At 58.5% G+C, this 17,872-nt stretch overlaps 2 protein-coding genes across 4 annotated transcripts; both read left to right on the forward strand.

Annotated features, from left to right (window-relative positions):
• Positions 1–39: 39 nt before the first annotated feature.
• On the forward strand, positions 40–10,289 carry ATG9A (autophagy related 9A). Of its 2 annotated transcripts, none has more exons than XM_032692857.1 (14): positions 40–198; positions 423–466; positions 1,750–1,814; positions 2,117–2,278; positions 2,382–2,523; positions 3,472–4,220; positions 4,544–4,697; positions 4,923–5,102; positions 5,947–6,192; positions 6,493–6,713; positions 7,123–7,240; positions 7,417–7,639; positions 7,770–7,912; positions 8,021–10,289. In XM_032692857.1, the coding sequence occupies exons 1-14, from the start codon at positions 96–98 to the stop codon at positions 8,024–8,026; spliced, it is 2,556 nt and encodes an 851-aa protein (XP_032548748.1). In that variant the 5' UTR covers positions 40–95; the 3' UTR covers positions 8,027–10,289. The 2 variants fall into 2 exon arrangements, with proteins under 2 accessions (XP_032548748.1, XP_032548749.1); XM_032692858.1 differs by having other exon boundaries at positions 48–217; positions 8,021–8,271.
• A 1,247-nt stretch (positions 10,290–11,536) lies between these two features.
• ABCB6 (ATP binding cassette subfamily B member 6 (Langereis blood group)) lies at positions 11,537–17,600 on the forward strand. 2 transcript variants are annotated; one of them, XM_032692605.1, is made up of 19 exons: positions 11,537–12,075; positions 12,619–12,756; positions 13,043–13,232; positions 13,424–13,516; positions 13,773–13,965; positions 14,051–14,172; positions 14,253–14,362; positions 14,450–14,515; positions 14,651–14,776; positions 14,865–14,941; positions 15,048–15,111; positions 15,208–15,293; positions 15,400–15,457; positions 15,634–15,738; positions 16,142–16,316; positions 16,620–16,732; positions 16,830–16,924; positions 17,120–17,188; positions 17,288–17,525. In XM_032692605.1, exons 1-19 carry the CDS (start codon positions 11,560–11,562, stop codon positions 17,391–17,393), a joined length of 2,502 nt encoding a protein of 833 aa, XP_032548496.1. In that variant the 5' UTR covers positions 11,537–11,559; the 3' UTR covers positions 17,394–17,525. The 2 variants fall into 2 exon arrangements, with proteins under 2 accessions (XP_032548496.1, XP_032548497.1); XM_032692606.1 differs by lacking the exons at positions 16,620–16,732; positions 16,830–16,924 and having other exon boundaries at positions 11,544–12,075; positions 17,288–17,600.
• The last annotated feature ends 272 nt before the right edge of the window (positions 17,601–17,872 follow it).

The raw sequence follows: 17,872 nt of genomic DNA on the forward strand, positions 1-17,872 counted from the left end.
GCCATTGGGCACCGCTGCCGCCAGTCGCGGGCGGGGCCGAGCGGGCCGCGCCGGGCCGGGCCGGGCCGGGCCGGTGGCGGCGGGGGGGCCCCGCCATGGCCCACTTCGAGACGCAGTACCAGCGCCTGGAGAGCTCCTCCACCGAGTCCCCCCCCGGCGGCGGCGACCTGCTTGTCCACGTCCCCGAGGGTGCCAAGTGTGAGCGGCGGCAGGGGAGGTTGGGGCCTGGCCGGCGGCGGGATGCGGGGAGAGGCCAGGGACGGAGGGGAGAGGCTAGACACCGAGAGAAGCCGGGAGTGGGGGCTGCGGGGCCGGTTTGGGACCTCGGGGGCCCGGGGCAGCGGGAGAGAAGTGTGTTGTGCCGATCACAACAGCAGGGGTGGGTGTGCTGAGGGCCCCTCACCCTGTGCTTCTTCCTTCAGCTCCGTGGCATCACATCGAGAACCTGGACCTCTTCTTTTCTCGAATATCCTTTCGCAGGGCGGGGGTCAGGTGGGACGCAACTCCTACCTATCGGGCTCTCAGTGCGGGGAAAACATGGGGTTTGGTGTAACTTGGAGCTTGGGCAGTGTCTCCCCCTTCCAGTAGGACACCACACGGCTCCAGAGGGGCTGGCAGAAGCCCCAAACCTTGGGATGCTGTCACCCGACACTGAGGGTCAGACAGCTGCTTCCAGGGATTCTTGGCAGAGTGATGACGGTACTAAGTTGTAGTTACAATTAATGCTTTATTTTCTTAACAGATTTTATTGCTAGCATAGCATTTATAATCAGAGTAACGGAGGGTTTCTGTAAGCAGCACTGAATTTTATAGCATCTCTTAGCTTATTGTTTCTAATCACCTGGATTCTCTACAGATCAGGTCATATCTTGATACATAGTTTGCTATATCAGTATAACAGTCACAATGAGAATCAAAAATCCTATGAAAGAATACAAGTCACTCAGTTCTCAGAGGAAGCAGATGACAGTGGGGGTGTCCCTGGCTACTGAGGGGTCCTGGGTCTCACTGTCCAGCAGCAGTTCTGTTACAAGTTCCCACTTAGGACTTGTAACTCCTTGACTTTGTGGACAATGCTCTGGGTGGGGTTACACTTCCGTGTTCTCTGACTGGAACCTCTGTCAGGTTGGCCAGATGCCTGGGACCTTCAAGGACAGCATGGGAGAGAGTAATCAGCCTGGTGCCATGGAATCTTGAGGCTGGTAGGGAGGGGAAAGAGAAATCTGTTTGATTTGTGTACTTGGTTCACAGGACCCTCAGGGCCTGATAACTGGGGAAAGGGTGACCCTCTCGGTCATGGAGAATGGCTGCTTGCCTTATAGAATGGTGTTAGTTATGCTGACCACATTGCCTGGGTCGGAAACAGGGACACCAGTCATAGGTGCTAGGTGCCATTGAATGCATTTTTGCCTGCCTCTGTGTTGTCCTGCCTTGCCCTACCCATCCTTGTGCAACCTGAGGGGAGGCTGAGTTTCTCCTCTGTGCTGGGACAGACCCTGTTCTGGGTGTTGGGTGGGGGAAGAAAGGAGCATGGATGAAACCAAGTCCTCCAGTTGTGCTTTACCTGGGCAGAGTATGTTCTCCTGCAGTGGGGAGCCAGCTTGCTGATGAGGAGGGTTGGGAAGGATTTTCTGCTGGTGGTGGAGGGAGACTTGACTGGGGAGCTTTGGAATACCAGTGAGACAGAAGCTTCTCCATCCTTCATCAGAGAGGAGTGTCCAAGCTGTTCTCCTTGACTGTAGCTTTCACGTCTATAACCTGCATCAGAAGAATGGCTTCACTTGCATGCTCATTGGAGAGATCTTTGAGCTCATGTAAGTGCAGATTCCCCTCTGTTGTGGCTGTGACACATGCTGGGGAACAGCCATAGGCATTTGGCAAGCTCATGCATCTGGGAGGGTGGAAGGGCTCCTTTCGTAGTTGTCCTGTCTCCCCCTCATTAGGGTTTTCCATGCCCCAAACCTGCATTTCACTTTGAGGAACCATTGGCCATGAGCTTTCCTGCTCCAATGGCTGTGGGAATGCATCACCATGACGTGTGACCCTGGCTGCTTCACGTTTTGGGGAGGGGAGCAGAAGGGTGATTCCCTCACACCTGCTCCTTTTTTTTTCACAGGCAGTTCATCTTTGTGGTGGCATTCACCACCTTTCTTATCAGCTGTGTTGATTATGACATCCTCTTTGCCAACAAAGCATTAAATCACAGCCAACATCCCAGCGAGCCCATTAAGGTGACTTTGCCAGATGCATTCCTGCCTCCAAATGTCTGCAGTGCAAGGTGGGTGCAGTGGAGGGCATGTTAGCCACTGCTCTTGCTTTCTCAGGTACTCAGGGCACCTGTCTGGGCCTGTCTCCCCCTACTTGCCTCTTCTTGCTTGCAGAATCCAGGCAAACAGCTTCCTCATCTGCATCCTGGTGATAGCTGGGGTTTTCTGGATCCACCGACTTGTCAAATTTATCTACAACATTTGCTGCTACTGGGAGATTCACTCTTTCTACATCAATGCCCTGAAAATCCCTATGGTAAGTAGCTGAGCCAGGGGCTGTGTGTGAGGATGCTGAGGGTCATGGGAGGCATTTGCTGGGTGAAGCAACTTTCCTGCATGCCTCTCCACTTCTCCTCAGACTTCTACAAAGCACTCTTCCCTCTGCTCCATAACCACATGGTCTCCCTTCAGCCTCTTCTCCAGCAGCCAGCTTATTCCATGTTAACCCCTCTCTGCCCAGCCTGCCTCTCTGCCTGCTGGCACACGTCTCTGCCATCTGCCACTCAATATGTGTATTCTTCAGTGATGGCCTTTTCTGTGCTGCCTTCCACGGAGAAGGCATAAGCAAGGATATCCTCATACCCCTCTGGATTGTGGACAACCTCATCTTCCTTGTTTACTTTTGGGGGAACTGAGGCGTGGAGCTACTTAGTTGCTGAAGGTCACACAGGAGATTGGCATGTCAAAGGTGGGGTTTGAGGCTTGCACATACATCCTAGTCCAGAGTCCTTGCTCTGATGGACAACAGGAAAAGGTGTGTGTGCATCCTGTGAAGGGAGAAAGTGTCTTGAGAGAGGTGGGGTGAGCCAAGAGGCCCGGTTTGTCGCCACCTTTTCCATGGGCTCCCTCAGGGACACTGCTTAAGTCCCTTTCCCTGTTTGTGTCTCCCTGCTGACTCCAAATGGAAGCTCTGGGAGGACCCATGGGAGCCTGGAGCTGTGTTTGTGCCTCCAAGGCAGCTGGTATGTGAGTGGCTGGGAAACAGTCATCTGTGCTAATCTAGAGGTAAAGGGCACCAGGGCAAGGTATGGGGTTTGCCCGCTGCAGGCTGAAGCGGTGCCAGGAGGTGCCTTGTGTCCTGGTGTTGCATGGGTTTTGTCAGCACCCCAAGGCGTGCGCTGGGACCTGCTGCTTCAGTGGGCTCAGCCCAGCTTCTGACCCTGGATGCCTCCTGCCCCTAATCTTGCTGCTTGTCCCTTTCCAGTCCACCTTGCCCTACTACACCTGGCAGGAGGTGCAGGCCCGCATAGTGCAGATCCAGAAGGAGCACCAGATCTGCATCCACAAGAAGGAGCTGACAGAGCTGGACATCTATCACCGCATCCTCCGCTTCAAGAACTACATGGTGGCCATGGTGAACAAGTCACTGCTGCCCATCCGCTTCCGCCTACCACTGCTGGGAGACACAGTCTTCTACACGCGTGGGCTCAAGTACAACTTTGAGCTCATCTTCTTCTGGGGTCCCGGCTCCCTCTTTGAGAACGAGTGGAGCCTGAAGGCTGAGTACAAGCGGGCCGGGAACCGCCTAGAGCTGGCTGAGAAGCTTAGCACTCGCATCCTCTGGATTGGCATTGCTAACTTCCTCCTCTGCCCCCTCATCCTCATCTGGCAGATCCTCTATGCTTTCTTCAGCTACACGGAGATCCTGAAGCGGGAGCCGGGCAGCCTGGGCGCCCGCTGCTGGTCTCTCTATGGCCGCTGTTACCTCCGTCACTTCAATGAGCTGGATCACGAACTGCACTCACGCCTCAGCAAGGGGTACAAGCCGGCTTCCAAGTACATGAACTGCTTTATCTCCCCGCTTCTTACCATCGTGGCCAAGAACGTGGCTTTCTTTGCTGGCTCCATCCTGGCCGTGCTCATCGCTCTCACCATCTATGATGAGGACGTGCTGGCAGTCGAGCATGTCCTGACCACGGTCACCCTGCTCGGGGTGGGCATCACGGTGTGCAGGTGAGGTTGGGTCTATGCTGCCCCTGTGCTCCTGGCAGCGCTGTGGGGAGCAGTGGGGCTGGCAATCCATGTAAACATGCTCTTTGCTTGCAAATGGATGTGAATCTGCCTGAGTGAGGGGCACGGCTGGGGAGAGGCAGGACCAAGCAGAAGAAAGGGGTAGTGGTGATCCTGGGTGCAGTAATTGCATGATATGAAGGGCTGAGCTGGCGGGAAGGTTACAGGTGGAGCTGTGATATGGGCTGGTCACCCTGCCCACCTAGGATGACGCCTCCCAGGAACTGAGATGTGATGCTGTGATGTTTCCCTGTCCTGTCCTGCAGATCTTTCATTCCTGACCAGCACCTGGTGTTTTGCCCAGAGCAGCTGCTGCGAGTCATCCTGGCACACATCCACTACATGCCTGACCACTGGCAGGGCAACGCCCACCGCTACGAGACCAGGGATGAGTTTGCCCAGCTCTTCCAGTACAAAGCGGTGAGCTTGGCTTGTGTGGGGCAGGGCTGTGGACTCAGCCCCATCCCTGCAGGAGGGAGAAGCTGCTGGAGAGCAGAGCAGCTCCTGGGCTGCTAGAGGAGCAGGGCAGCGTTCTCAGAGACACCCTGCCCCAGGAGATGGAGGGCTGGAGCTGGGGGCTGGCTTTGGGATTGTGGGTTTTTTGACATCCTCAAGCTTGTGCTGAACCCATCTGTCTGTGCTCAGGTTTTCATCCTGGAGGAGCTCCTGAGTCCCATTATTACACCCCTGATCCTCATCATCTTCCTGCGGCCCAAGTCCTTGGACATTGTTGACTTCTTCCGCAACTTCACTGTGGAGGTGGTGGGTGTGGGTGACACCTGCTCCTTTGCCCAGATGGATGTGCGCCAGCATGGCCACCCGGCGGTAGGTCCCATGGGAGGCAGGAGAGCAGCCTGGGCTGCCCACCAGCATGTCTGGTCCTTTAGACCTATGAGAGGCCCTAACTCAGCCTGCAGCCCTGCCACTCACCTCTGGGTAGGGTGTCTGGGTTTGCCAACACAGGTCACCAGCCCCAGAAGGCTCTTGTGGCCCGGCTGTGATTATTGACCAGATACTTTCTGAACCAGGGTTTGTCATTTCTTTGATGCCATTGCCTGTCTTCACAATCAAGAGTCTTGTGTCCTCAGGAGAGAGGAATGGGGATATTTGGACATTTAGAAAGTGTGACCACTAAGAACTGATGTAAAGAAGCTGGGTGCTCAGGAGAGAGGCAACCTTGAGGAAATGGGAAGCATTTTCCATTATGTAAAATCTAGTACGGAGGGAAAAGAGATCCATCTGTTTCCTGTGCCTGGGAATTTAGGTTACTTGTCTGAGGAAAGACTCCCTGGTGACAGTCATGAACTAGGGAGGGGGTGAATTCAGTGGTGGGAAGCTTTTAAGAACAGTCATTTGTTGGCCGCAATCACTCCTGCTGTGAGCTGTAGAGTGCAAGACAAGGCGTTCAGCTCCATATTTTGTGACTGTCCCCAGCTCCAGTTCCCTTGCAGTGATGCTCATTCTGGGAGGTGGAAGACTCCATGCTTGTTGCTTCTTCTCCAGGCTGTGAGGGCTGAACGAATGTGGGACTTTTGGTGTAGCACATAGGGAGCTGCAGCCTAGCTTGTGCTGGGTGTTGCGTGCTTTGCCCAGTCTGATTGCAGGATTCCTAGGCCTGGCCGGGTTTCGAAGCAGACCCTGTCCCTCATTACTTTTCTGTTGTCTGCAGTGGATGTCAGCAGGAAAGACGGAAGCCTCCATTTACCAGCAGGCCGAGGACGGCAAGACGGAGTTGTCCCTCATGCACTTTGCCATCACCAACCCCAAGTGGCAGCCGCCCCGTGAGAGCACAGCTTTCATTGGCTTCCTGAAGGAACGGGTGCACCGAGATAGCAGCGTGGCACTGGCTCAGCAGGCTGTGCTCCCTGAAAATGCCCTCTTCAGCTCCATCCAGTCCCTACAGTCAGAATCAGAGGTGCCTGGGCTCAGGGAATGCAGGGTGTTCTTGGGGTGCTTGGTCGATGCTGACAAACTGATCCTCAGACCCTCTAGGCAATTTTGCCCTTGCCTGGGATGTATGTGGGGATGCAAATGTGATAGATTAGCACTAGCTGGGACACTTCAGGGTTTCAGGAGAAGACAGAAGGCTGTCCTGGAGCCCTGTGAGGTGGGAGAGGGGCTGGAATAGCTGAGTTGTCGCAGCTCTGTGCTGCTGGTGGGGATCAGTTCTCCAGCTCTGCACAAGACAGTGACTCTCTCTCCTTCAACTCTGCAGCCTCACAGCCTGATTGCCAATGTGATAGCAGGCTCCTCAGCACTGGGCTTCCACATGAGCCGGGATGGACAGGCGTCCCGCCATCTCTCTGAAGTGGCCTCAGCCCTGCGTTCCTTCTCCCCACTCCAGTCTACCCAGCAACCTCCCAGTGGCTTTCAGGCAGCAGGAAGGGATGGAGAGGGAGCCCAGCCTCGTGGCACCAGTGCCATGACAGCCTCTGGGTAAGCTGCCAGCTGGAGAGGGGCAGACCTTACACATTCCTTTACCCCGTGCCCAACTGCCATCCTGTTGTCCTAGGTGCATGGTGGCATTTTTCTCTGCAGCCCGGGACAGCAAGGGACATACTCACAAGTACAGTTAGACTGAGGTGCTTAGGCTGGCCCCAAAGGACAGGGGGTCCTGTTGTTCTGTAGGTATCACAGTGGTGAGAGACCCCCATAGGGAAGAGGCAGTGCCATAACAGGGCTGGTCACCTTGTGCATTTGGGGAGGTGCTGCGGAAGGAACTGGGTAGGAACTGTTCCTACCCAGTTCAGGAGCAGATCTCTATGAGCCTGACATTAGAGTGTAGAGGGGCTGGGCAGTGTGGGGCTACCTGAGCACCAAACACCACTTGTATGTCTCATGGCAGTGCTGATGCGAGGACCATGAGCTCGGGAAGCAGCGCCTGGGAGGGTCAGCTGCAGAGCATGATCCTGTCGGAGTATGCTTCCACTGAGATGAGTCTCCATGCACTCTACATGCACGAGGTGAGCAACCCAGAGCTGGACTGAACAGAGGGTGTGGAGCAAAGCAGGCTGCCTTGCTCCTGGGCTGCTCTGTCTGTTGTGACCAGGAAACTGAGTGTGTGCAGTGCTGCAGAGAGGGTGTGTTTGGGCGTATGGGCTCTCCCACGCAGCTGAGTCACTCATGCTTTGTCATGCAGTTGCACAAGCAGCATGCCCAGCTGGAGCCTGAGCGGCACACTTGGCACCGACGAGAGAGCGACGAGAGCGGGGAGAGCGCCCACGAAGAGCTGGACACTCAGCGGGGTGGCCCCGTCCCCATTCCTCGCTCTGCCAGCTACCCCTTCTCCTCGCCGCGGCAGCCCGCCGAGGAGACAGCCACGCTGCAGACTGGCTTCCAGCGGCGATACGGGGGCATCACAGGTATGGGAGCCAGGGCAGAGGTCTGAGCCCAATAACCCATGCCCTTTATGGACTGGCACAAGCAATTTGCCTGCTGTTGAGCACTGGCAGTCCCCCAGGTAGCTAATCTTCCTTCTTGCCTCTCCTGCAGACCCAGGCACAGTGCACAGAGCTCCATCACACTTCTCCCGTCTCCCTCTGGGAGGCTGGGCTGAGGACGGGCAGTCAGCGAGGCACCCAGAGCCCGTGCCAGAGGAGAGCTCAGAGGATGAGCTTCCGCCACAGATCCACAAGGTAGGGGTGGATAGCTGTGGCTCAGAGGGCCACAGGGTACTCTGCATGTCAGGTTGGGGTGCTGGCAGCTGGTCCCAGTAGGTGTCACCTTCCCTCTCTGTCTTGCAGGTATAACCTTGTAGACTGGGGAATCTCATGGGGCTTGCAGACTGGGAGCCACCTGGGCAGCAGGATGTGGCATCAGCCTGATTCTTCTCCTGTCCTGAGTGGACATTTTGTTGCCATCAATTGCCGAAGAGACAAAACTGCCAGGCCGGCGGCTTTGCTGTGGCACCTTGTGTCCAGCCATGTGTCAAGTCAACACCACTCTGACTTGTGGGGTGAATGCGTGTGTGAGTACATACATGTGTCTGTGTTCACATCTGTGTCGTCCGTGTCGGAGGATCTCTGCAGAGGCTGTGGAAGCTGACGTGACAGGACTAGCAGCGAGGAGCTGTGGACTGTCTTGGAGGTGGCAGCAGCAGCTGCTCTTTGAAGGGATGTGAGATGCCACCGGCTCTATCCAGATGTCCTTCCGGAGCTGGGACCTGCCTCCAAAATGAGGGCAGGAGTTGCTGAGGGTGGTCTAGCTCAGTTTGTAGCACCACACTGCCCTGCCTGCAACCCTGAGGAGGTGCCCAGGACCACGCTTGTCCTTCCAGAGGGGACCAGTGTTGTGCCTCTCAGCCCTGAGCAGGACAGCAGTGGGGCAGTAACCCACCCCTCTGCCTCAGCACCTTGCAGAGGAATGGGCCCTGATAGCTGCTGCTGTGAGTATGGGTGGGATATAGGGCTGGTGGGAACAGCTCTGGCTCAGTCCCAGGATACTGCAGCTCTTCCCTGACTCTCACAACAGCTGGCCCATTCCCTGCATGCAAGAAAGGGTCAGTGAGATGAAAGTCCTGGGTCCCTGATGTCCCTCCCATCTGGCAGCCTCTGTGCCATGCCTCTGGGCTGGGGCAGCAGCATCTTCCCCCTGTGCAGCACCCATGGGATGCAGGCTGCTAGTGGGCCCTCCTGCAGTGCCAAAGAGACCACAGTGTGGAGCAGCCGGGCTCTCCGGGTAGTGCTCACAGCCCCTTCAGAGCCCATCCTGAAGGTCTTGTGCTCTGTGTGTTGGTTCCTTCTCTCCAGGCACAAAAAAGGCCTTTTTCCCCATGCCCAGGTGCTGTTGCATTGGGTCTGTCCTGATGCTCTTCCTGTGGAAGTGGGCCTTTCCTCTTCCCCAGGCAAAGGTTTTGGTGCATCTCGCCCAGAGGCTCACAGCTCCTCCTTTCCTCCTGAAACCTTCCTTTTGCTTGCAACATGGTTTCAGCTGCTGTGGAGACCATGTACCAAGCAGCTGTGTCATGTCTGGATAGGAGTCCTGAAGAAGGGAGCTCAGCCTGGGGATCATGGTGGGGAATCAGGATCCCAGCTGTGCCGTGTAGCCTCAGACAAGACCTTCCCACCATCCTTCTGGTTTCCCTCTCTTCTCTTTGCAGCTTCTGAGAATTTGCATCCCAGCTCCTGCCAGGATTTGCTTTCCATTCTTCTTGCCTCTGGCAGGGGCTGCTTGCTTTTGCCATGCCCTCTGCGAGCACTGCACAGTCCTCTGCTGTCCCCGGAGTCCAGGGCCACCCCTCTTCCCCTGCCAGGGTTATTGCCCTCTGCCCTTTGAGCATGGGACAGAACGTGCTGCCAAGCCACCTACTCCCAGGGGTACTGCACCTATGTAGCCCAGGCATGAGCAGAGCTGAGGGTCTTGTGCAGGGTCAGGCTCTTTGAGGTAGCAGGCTCCCTGCTGCCATGGAAAGGGCTGGCCTGGGGCTATAGTTGCTCTGGGGTCTGTATGAGATCAAACAGAGCATGCTAAATTGTAGCTTGGGTGAAGTTCAGCTCTTCAGTGCTGGGGTCAGGGCTTCGTGGACCTGGATGCTGCTGGGGTCTTTCCATGGAGGAGTGGCTGCAACACTCCTGCTGCAACAGCCCCACAGCAGCTTTGGCTTGGGACTGTCATGGCTTGGTGAAAGCAAATCTCCAGGAACCCAAGCTTTCCAGTGGCTTCCCTGGTTGTCCAGGCTGCTGCCCTGCTCGAGGTGAGCCTCTCTGGGGCTGTGGGACACTGCGTTTAAGCTTCCCAGTACAGTTGCTGCTGGTCTGTAAGCTGAGTGGCTGCAGGCAGTGCCCAGGGGAAAAGCCTAGGCCTTTCCCTGGGCTGTCAGAAGGGAAAGGCCGGGCAGAGCAGGCCTGAGACTTTGCCGCATGTTGTGCTTGTGTCAGTGTCCCATGTGCATGGCGAGCCACTCTTCCTCATCTCCTCCGGGGCGTGCGGGGGTCCCTGAGGAGCGCGGTACCGCACCCTCATGCCCTCGCTGTACAGCTGTATAGCCATCTAATAAAGATGGGGTGTATCATCCCTTCCCGCGTCCGAGTCTCCCTTCACTCTACGGCACTGTGCAGCCCACCTGGGCCCAGCCACGGTACGGGGCACCGAGGAAGCCGCTGAGCAGAATGCCTGCCATGGCAGATGGGAGCTGCGAGGAGCCCGCAGGAGGCTCCGGTGGCCAGGAGCGCGGTCCCGGCCGCGGGGGGAGGCAAGGGCTATATTTATTCCCGGGAGGGCAGTGCCTCGTCCTGCCTGACCTCTGCGGCGAGAGGGCCCCACTGGGGCTCCGGAGGCTATCGCGGCACTGCAGGGCCGGGCTGGCGGCGGCGATAAGCGGGAACGGGGCGTCTCACCTCGGCTGCGGGGACCGCCTCCGGCCCAGTAGGGCGTCCCACTGCACTGGCACCTCCCCATGCCCGGCGCTGCGGGGGCAGGTCCATACCGCCTGGGGCTGGGCAACGGAGCCCGGGGAAGGGACGCACGCTGGGGTTGCAGTGCCGGCCGGCGCCGGCCGGCGCCGGGAAGGGAGGGCGAGCGGGCAGGATCCTGGCGGAGCGGGCGCGACGCAGTGTAGGGCGCGGCGCGGGGCGGTGCGGGGCAGAGAGGCGCCGGGGCCCGGCTGGCAGCGGAGGCGCGGGGCTTGGAGCAGGCCGAGGCCGCGGGCGCGGGGCAGGTGAGCGGGGGCGGGTGGGGCAGGCGTGGCGGCTGCACGGCTGAGCGGCCCCGACACTGCCGGGGCATTGGCCCGGCCCGGCCCGGCCACTTCCTTGCTCTGCGCGAACGTTTCCCCCGTGTGTCCCTGGCTTTGCCCTTGCCTCTCCTCTGCTCGGTCTCGCGGTTCCCCGAGCATCCTCCGCATGCCCGCCTCCCCCCCGCCCCGCACTGCTGCTGCATCGCCCCCGTTGTTCCCTCCCACTCAAGACTGGTCCCAGCACCCCTCTGCCTTCCTATTCCTTCGTCTCCCGCTGTCTCCCTGTCCAAGTGCTTCCCCAGGGGCCCGGGTGGCTCTGAGGGACCCAGTCCAGTGTTGCCCCCCCGTCCAGGGCACACAGCAGGTCCTGGTGTGGTGCTCGTGGCCATCCTTATGCAAAGCTAGCCCTGCTTGCACACACGGCTCTGTGTGTGTTGCATGCAGCACATCCTGCGTGTCCGTGTGCAGCGGTGCTTGCCCCTGCCCCATGAGGACCTCTGCTGCTTGGCCATGCCATCCCACCGTGGGTCCCTTTGTGTAGCCATACTACAGCCCATCCTGAAACGTGTCCTCAGATCCTCTTCTCTCTGCAGCTGGTGACCTGCCAGGATGGCCATGCTGGGGGGCTACTGTGAGGGCAACAGCTCCATTGCCCAGGCCTGGGTCCAGCAGGGTTTCCAGCCCTGCTTCTTCTTCACACTGGTGCCGGCCGTGCTGCTGAGCGTCTGCCTGTTGCTGGGTGCTCTGCAGTATGCCTGCTACGCCCGCTTCGGCCGTGCCATGGAGCCCAAGTACATTCTCCACTCCCGCCTCTACCGTTGCCAGGTCCTGCTGTCCCTGCTCCTGGCCCTGCAGCCCTTTGGTGGGCTACTGTGGCAAGGAGTGGGGCTGGGACGGCTCTATGGCTACATGTTGCTGCATGCCTGCCTCTGGGCCCTCAGCTGGGGCTGTGCCATCGCCCTCCTGCAGCTGGAGCGTACGCGGGTGCTGGCGCACGACCGGACGCGGGGCCATGGCACTGTCCTCCTCCTCTTCTGGGCGCTGGCCTTTGCTGCCGAGAACCTGACCCTGGTGTGCTGGAGGAGCCCGCTGTGGTGGTGGGCACTGGAGGACACCAACCAGAAGGTGAGCTGGTGGGCTCTGGGCAGGGATGGAACCTTTTCTGGGGCAGGGGGTGACCTACACCATCACAGTGCAGGAGTGGGACGTGCATACCATGATCTGCCATGCCCAGGGTGTTTATGCTCCTGGGTTGCACCCACACATCTTCCAGGTGCCTTGGCCCCAAGCTTATCTATCACACATCTCTCCATTCACCATCCAGCTCATCTCCTGCTTCTGCCTGGCCCAGACCCAAGTGCAGAGGTGGGGGTATCTGCCTGCTTCCCACATTCCTTTTACCCTCTGCTCCCCCCAGGGCTGGTGCACCCAGAGCCAGAGGGCACAGAACGAGATGTGGCAGGGAGGAAGAAAGGGGTCTGGGTGCTGCCTGAGGTGCTGTGCTCAAGCAGGGGCTCCCATTGAGCTGTGTGGGGTGTCCCCTCTCTCCTGGCTGCACTGCATCCCATCTCCATGCCCCAATCATTGTCTGTCTCAGCTCGTACCCATTCCATGCCCAGGGTTGTGCTGAGGGCTGGTTGTGACACTAACCTCTCACTCTCCATCCAGGTGCAGTTTGGCTTCTGGCTACTGCGTTACATCTGCACATTCATGCTCTTCGTCCTGGGTATGAAAGCCCCGGGGCTGCCCCGCCAGCCATACATGCTGCTGATCAATGAGGAGGAGCGGGACGTGGAGAACAGCGAGGTGAGTCCCAAGGCTGGAGCAGTTTTAGGACATCCTCCAGGGAGGAGCTGGGGATAAAATGGAAATACAGCTGTCCTGGAATCAGCATCTTCAGGAGACATGGGAGGGGTGAGGTTTGGGGCTGCCCAAGCTCCCTGCCCACTGTCAGCAGGATGGCGCCCTGCTGTGAGGATGGAGTGGGCTCTCTGGGAGGACAGGGATGGTTTCCTTGGTGAAGTGTTCCCCAGGGCCATTTCTACCTGGGTTGGGGTGCCAAGGCAGTGACCCTTGCTCTGTTCTCCCACAGCTGCTCCTGACCAATGCCAGCAGGACCACCTCCACCTGGAAGGATTTCCGGAGGAAGCTGCGGCTGCTGGTGCCATACATGTGGCCCAGAGGCAACCACCTGCTGCAGGGGCTGGTGTTGTTCTGCATGGCGCTCATGGGACTGGAGCGGGCGATCAATGTCTTCGTCCCTATCTACTACAAGAACATTGGTGAGGCACCTGGAGCTCAGCATGTAAGGCTGCTCATGGCCTCACTGAGTGCTGGGAGGTGTGCTGCAGGGGGCTGGTAGGAGCAGAATCTAGGGTGTCAGGGACCAGCACTAAGTGCTGGGGCTTGTTCCCATGGGCACCCAGTAATGCTTCCTGCCCCTCCATCCTAACCCTTGCCACCCTCTCCTCAGTGAATGAGCTGACGGTGGGCGCTCCCTGGCACACCCTGGCCTGGACTGTCTGCAGCTACGTGGGGCTGAAATTCCTACAGGGTGGAGGTGCTGGTAAGGACCACTGGGAAGGACAGGGCACTGGGGAGAGACAGGGTGGGGAACGTCTTACCAGGGCTGAAGTGGCCAGGGATGCCCTTATCCCCCATAACTGCTGTTCTCTCTTGGAAGCAGCAACCAGTGCTGATCCTGGGCTGGGGACAGCAGGTGGACCTCATCCCAAGTCCCCCTTTCCCAGCTGGGCTTTCTGAATCTTGCTTCATGCGCCAGGGGGGCTGATCTCTGTTGACCTTTTCATGTTACCCTGCAGGCTCCACTGGCTTCGTGAGCAACCTGCGCACCTTCCTGTGGGTGTGGGTGCAGCAGTTCACCAACCGGCAGGTGCAGGTGCAGCTCTTTGCCCACCTGCATGGGCTGTCCCTGCGCTGGCACCTGGGGCGTCACACTGGCGAGGTCCTGCGCAGCGTGGACCGGGGCACCAGCAGCATCGACAGCTTGCTCAGGTCAGAGCGTGCCTGTGGCAGGTGGGGGGTGGCCAAGCAGCCCCACCTGGCCAGGCTGATGCGCCATCCCCCTTCCCTCCCTCAGCTACATCGTGTTCAGCATTGTCCCCACCATTGCGGACATTGTCATCGGCATAGTTTACTTCACCTCGGTCTTCAGCGCCTGGTTTGGCCTCATCATCTTCGTGTGCATGAGCCTGTATCTGAGTGAGTGGGGGGTCAGGATGCAGGGCTTCCAGGCTGTGGGGTGACAGGAACTTGCCAATGCAGCTCCCTCCTGCCCACAGCTCTGACCATCTTCATCACTGAGTGGAGGACCAAGTACCGGCGGGAGATGAACACGTGGGACAATGACGCCAAGTCTCGGGCTGTGGACTCGCTCCTCAATTTTGAGACGGTACTGTAGGCATTGGAGGAGTCACTGAGCACTGCTTGGTGCTGCAGAGGACCATTTGGGTGCTGACCCCTGGTCTGTGTCCTGCAGGTGAAGTACTACAATGCAGAGAGCTATGAGGTGAACCGCTTTAATGACGCCATCATCAAGTACCAGGTATGGGGTGCTCAGCACCAGTGGGGGAGTTGAAGGGGAAGGAGCTGAACCTCACAGTCACCTGCAGGGAAGATGGAGCTCACCATGAGTCTACTTTGGACACAGCAGCATCCCACAGGACTTTGCCTCTTCCAGGTCTCGGAGTGGAAGGTCAGTGCCTCACTGGGCCTCCTCAACCAGACCCAGAACGTAGTCATTGGTCTGGGGCTGCTGGCAGGGTCCCTGCTCTGTGCCTACTTTGTCACCGAAAACAAGCTGCAGGTAAGGCCTGTGCCAGCCTGGGCAGCCTCCTGCTGAGTTGGGGCTCTGGGTCTGGCGGTGGTGGACCCCTATACCACGTGCTTTCCAGGTGGGGGACTTTGTCCTCTTTGGCACCTACATCATCCAGCTCTACACGCCACTCAACTGGTTTGGGACTTACTACAGGTAACACTGAGAGCTGTGGAGGTGCCTGGGGTCTTCCTTTCCATGGGTGACTGGTTCTGGATGCGCTCCTCCAAACCCTTCTCTCTGGTCTTTGCCCCCCTTCCAGGGTGATCCAGAAGTCTTTCGTGGACATGGAAAACATGTTTGAGCTCTTCTGCGAGGAACAGGAGGTAGGTGCTGCCTTTCCTGGACCCCATTCCCTGGATTGCCCTGTGATCCTGCCCTGGGAACAGGCTAGCTCTGAGGCCACATCTCTCCTCTGGCAGGTGAAGGACGTGGTGAATGCTGATGACCTGCACTTGGAGGCTGGGCAGATCGAGTTTGAGAATGTGCACTTCAGCTATATGGATGGGTATGGGGTGGTGGGCGCAGGGTGGAAAAATGAGCTATGGGGCCTGACACATGGGGATATGGGGATGTGGAGTGGCTCTGAGCCTCTCTCAATCTCCCTCTCCCAGGAGAGAAATCCTGCATGACATCTCCTTCTCTGTGATGCCTGGGCAGACTCTGGCTCTGGTAAGAGTAGGAGCTCGGGTGTGGGTTCACTGCAGGAGGGTGGGATGGAGGAAGAGGGGATGGAAAATACAAGGGTGGGAAGGACAGACCCCCAAGAGGGCCAACTCTTCCCTACCCAGCTCTACTGGCAGCTGGGAGACTCTGGCATCTCCAAGTCCCTTTACCCTTGCCTGCAGGTGGGACCTTCGGGCTCAGGGAAGAGCACCATCATCCGCCTGCTCTTCCGCTTCTACGACGTGCAAAGTGGCTGCATCCGCATCGACGGGCAGGACATATCCCAGGTAAGGGTGGGAGGCTGCAGGGACCCGGAGGGGGGACACACCAGCTCCTCTGGGCCGCACTGCTGCTTGGTGCAGGCACTAGCACCCCCCAGGGGCAGGGATGAGCCACACATGGCCCCTTTGCAGGCTGATGGCTATGCCAGGAGCAGGGTCAATGGCATGACTGTGGGACCCCTGGGCTGAAATGCTGGAGACTGGCCAGGGCTCTCTGGGAAGGGCCAGGCCACTGTCAGGGTGCTCCACCACAGGGCGGAGATTCAGCTGAGCCTGTGGTGCAGGATCCTACAGCACACACCCTACAAGGAGTGAGGGTCATGGCAGAGGGGTAGGATTGGGTTTTTGGGGGGGAGTGTCTTTGCAAGGGTTTTGCATCTGCCTGAGCCCTCTCCCCCTGCCTCCCCAGGTGAAGCAGGCATCGCTGCGTGCTCACATTGGGGTGGTGCCCCAGGACACAGTGCTCTTCAACGACACCATTGCCAACAACATCCGCTATGGACGGGTCCTGGCCACTGACCAGGAGGTGCAGGAGGCAGCCCGGGCTGCTGATATCCATGATCGCATCCTTTCCTTTCCTGATGGTGAGACACTTGCAGTCCCCTCCTGATCTTCCCCTGTGATCCCAGGGTTCCTCATGACCTTCTAGCTGTGCTCACAGGTTCCTTAGGTGATATGGCCCATGGGGACACTTGCGTGACCCTGTGCCTTGTTTTGCCTTGCCCTGCCTTCTCTCCAGGGCTAGATCAGCTCCTGGTTAGGGATGGGCAGAGGCTGTGCCAGGTGATTGTGTGGTCCCAGCAGGACCTCCCTGGGCAACAGAGCCTGGTCCCCATCCCCATCTCGGAGGGCACCAGCACAGCATGTTCCCACCCTTGTGCCTGTAGGATACAACACGCAAGTTGGGGAGCGGGGGCTGAAGCTGAGTGGGGGTGAGAAGCAGCGTGTTGCCATCGCACGCACCATCCTGAAGGGCCCCCGCATCATCCTGCTGGATGAGGTAATGGCAAGGGCCTCCTCCCGCTCTGCAGCAGCCCCACCCTCAGCAGCTGCCTGCACTGCCTCCATCCTTTCCCCACACCTTGCCTCTCCCACAGGCCACATCCGCACTCGACACGGAGACTGAGAGACACATCCAGGCCTCGCTGGCCAAGGTCTGCACCCACCGCACCACCGTCGTTGTTGCACATAGGTAGGGATGAGAGGAAAGGGCTGATCCAGGGGGTGCCGAGCATTCTGAGCTGGCCAGCCCCTCCCAGAGGGGCACACAGACCTGTCCCCTCCTCAGGGGGTGACAGTTCCTGGGATTGCATCTCCTTACACTATCCAAACCCCACTCCCACACCTCTCCCCTCACAGTCAGGATAACACCTGCCTTTCCCTGCAGGCTCTCCACTGTGGTGGGTGCAGACCAGATCCTGGTGCTCAAGGACGGGCACATCGTGGAGCGAGGGAGGTGAGCATGGAGAGGGGCTGGGTACTGTCTGCCCATGGGGATCCACTCCCTGGTTCTGAGGCCAGCTCAGGACCCTGAACCCCTCTGCTCTCCCCACAGGCATGAGGAACTACTGCAGAAGGGTGGCGTGTATGCTGGCATGTGGCTACAGCAGCAGGCTGGGGATGAGGAAGAGAACAAGGAACACCACACTGAGAAGCCCTAGGGTAGCAAGAAGGGGTCGTGGGCATGACTGGCGTCTCTGCTGTGACACTGACTCAGGGCCAGGCCCCCACACTGACAGGGAGCCCTTTGCTGGCTGTGGGCTGGAGCCTGGTCCGTCCTGGAGCTGCAGGGGCTTGGTTGGACACTCCACTATATTTTTACCTGTTTGTTTTGCTGTTGTGTAATTTCTTAAACCAGGTCCTTCTCAGCTCCTTGCCTGTGTATTCTGAGCAGGGTACACGCCTTGGGGCAGGGGCAGGCAGGGTTAGTGCCTGTGCCCTTGGGTCAACCAGCAGCTCTCTGCCACAGGTTGAGCTCCATGGGCTTAGGCAGGCAAGGGGCCCCACACAAAAGGCTGAGCTTGGCAGGGGACTGCACCCCAACAGGAAAGGAAGAAGCAGGGCAGTTGGTGCCCCCTCACTGCTATGTGCCCCCCCTTGCACTCCCATCTGCAGAGATGTGCCCCTCTAGGCCAGATAC

Source organism: Chiroxiphia lanceolata, chromosome 7 (genome assembly GCF_009829145.1).
Source record: "Chiroxiphia lanceolata isolate bChiLan1 chromosome 7, bChiLan1.pri, whole genome shotgun sequence".
Classification (NCBI taxonomy): domain Eukaryota; kingdom Metazoa; phylum Chordata; class Aves; order Passeriformes; family Pipridae; genus Chiroxiphia; species Chiroxiphia lanceolata.